The sequence below is a fragment of the Penaeus monodon genome, chromosome 33, assembly GCF_015228065.2.
Source record: "Penaeus monodon isolate SGIC_2016 chromosome 33, NSTDA_Pmon_1, whole genome shotgun sequence".
Lineage (NCBI taxonomy): Eukaryota > Metazoa > Arthropoda > Malacostraca > Decapoda > Penaeidae > Penaeus > Penaeus monodon.
Window position 1 is genome coordinate 23,637,841 of NC_051418.1, and position 1,033 is coordinate 23,638,873.

Genomic DNA, 1,033 nt, shown 5'->3' on the forward strand with positions numbered 1-1,033 from the left:
TGAACAAGTATTAAAGCACTATTAGCATCAACTGATTAATATGGCTTCAGTAACTTCTTTTAAGATATCATAAATGTTTCTTTGCTATTTGGAATGACGGGAATTCATGGGAGTCAGGAATTGTATTGGTATGGGTAGAAGATCCTGACAACAACCACATGTACCACCATGAGCAGTTTCACACCACCAAAAAGCAAGTAAGTTAGATTTTTAGATTTATATGAAGTGTTCTTTGGTCCTTTTGAGATAATTTTCTAAATAGTTTTTAGTTGGGTATATGGGGTTTGCTTCATAAAAAATTTTAATTATTTGTTTTAGAGAATTGATTGCAATGTTTTTTTTCTGAAATTTATGTAGGTTGTACGAAGAGAGGAGCAGCATTTTGGGCTTCACTATACCAATCTTTGAGCCACTGCCAAAACCAGTACTATGTAAGAGCCCTCAGTGACAAGTGGCTCAGCTGCGAGTCTACGGTGTTGATGAATTTCCAGAATCTAATTCTCCCAGAGAGACATCCTCCTCACACTGGTCAGTTAGTTTCATGAACTGTTTTTCATTGTTTGCTGTCTAGCAGTTTTAGCGATGGATTGCTTTTAGATTTCCGGGATTTTTCTATGTGGGATTTCATCCAATATGAAACTTCACCACATTTGCAACATTTCAACAGTTATAATATTTCTTATATTCTATTTACAAAATTTACTTGATTTAGAACCACTGCCAGTGACTGCCCTTGACAAAAATGGAGTTTGAAATGTTGTACAAGTTCAGCCATTTCAAAACCCCCTACAGAACCAGCTTTTCCACTGCTTATATCACACAGATAATAATGTATTACTTGGAGCTCCCACTGGTTTGGGAAAACAATTGCTGCTGAGATAGCCATGTTCAGAATATTCAGGGAAGCTCCAGAGGGAAAGGTATATATTCTTTACTTTACAGGATTTGGTTATTTTTTTTTATTTCCCATATTCGGTCTTTCCCATTTTATTTTTATGATGGCTGCATTATCTTAAGAATATTTACAATGTGA

The 1,033-nt window shown here is 35.3% G+C and overlaps 1 protein-coding gene across 1 annotated transcript in view; it reads left to right on the plus strand.

The window, feature by feature from the left end:
• LOC119594307 (activating signal cointegrator 1 complex subunit 3-like) overlaps window positions 1–1,033 on the plus strand; it is a 10,347-nt gene that overhangs the window by 4,855 nt on the left and 4,459 nt on the right. The window contains exons 8-9 of the mRNA XM_037943366.1: window positions 65–197; window positions 426–532. Of these exons, the coding sequence (XP_037799294.1) occupies window positions 65–197; window positions 426–532 (240 nt within the window). The remainder of the gene's footprint in view (window positions 1–64; window positions 198–425; window positions 533–1,033) is intronic.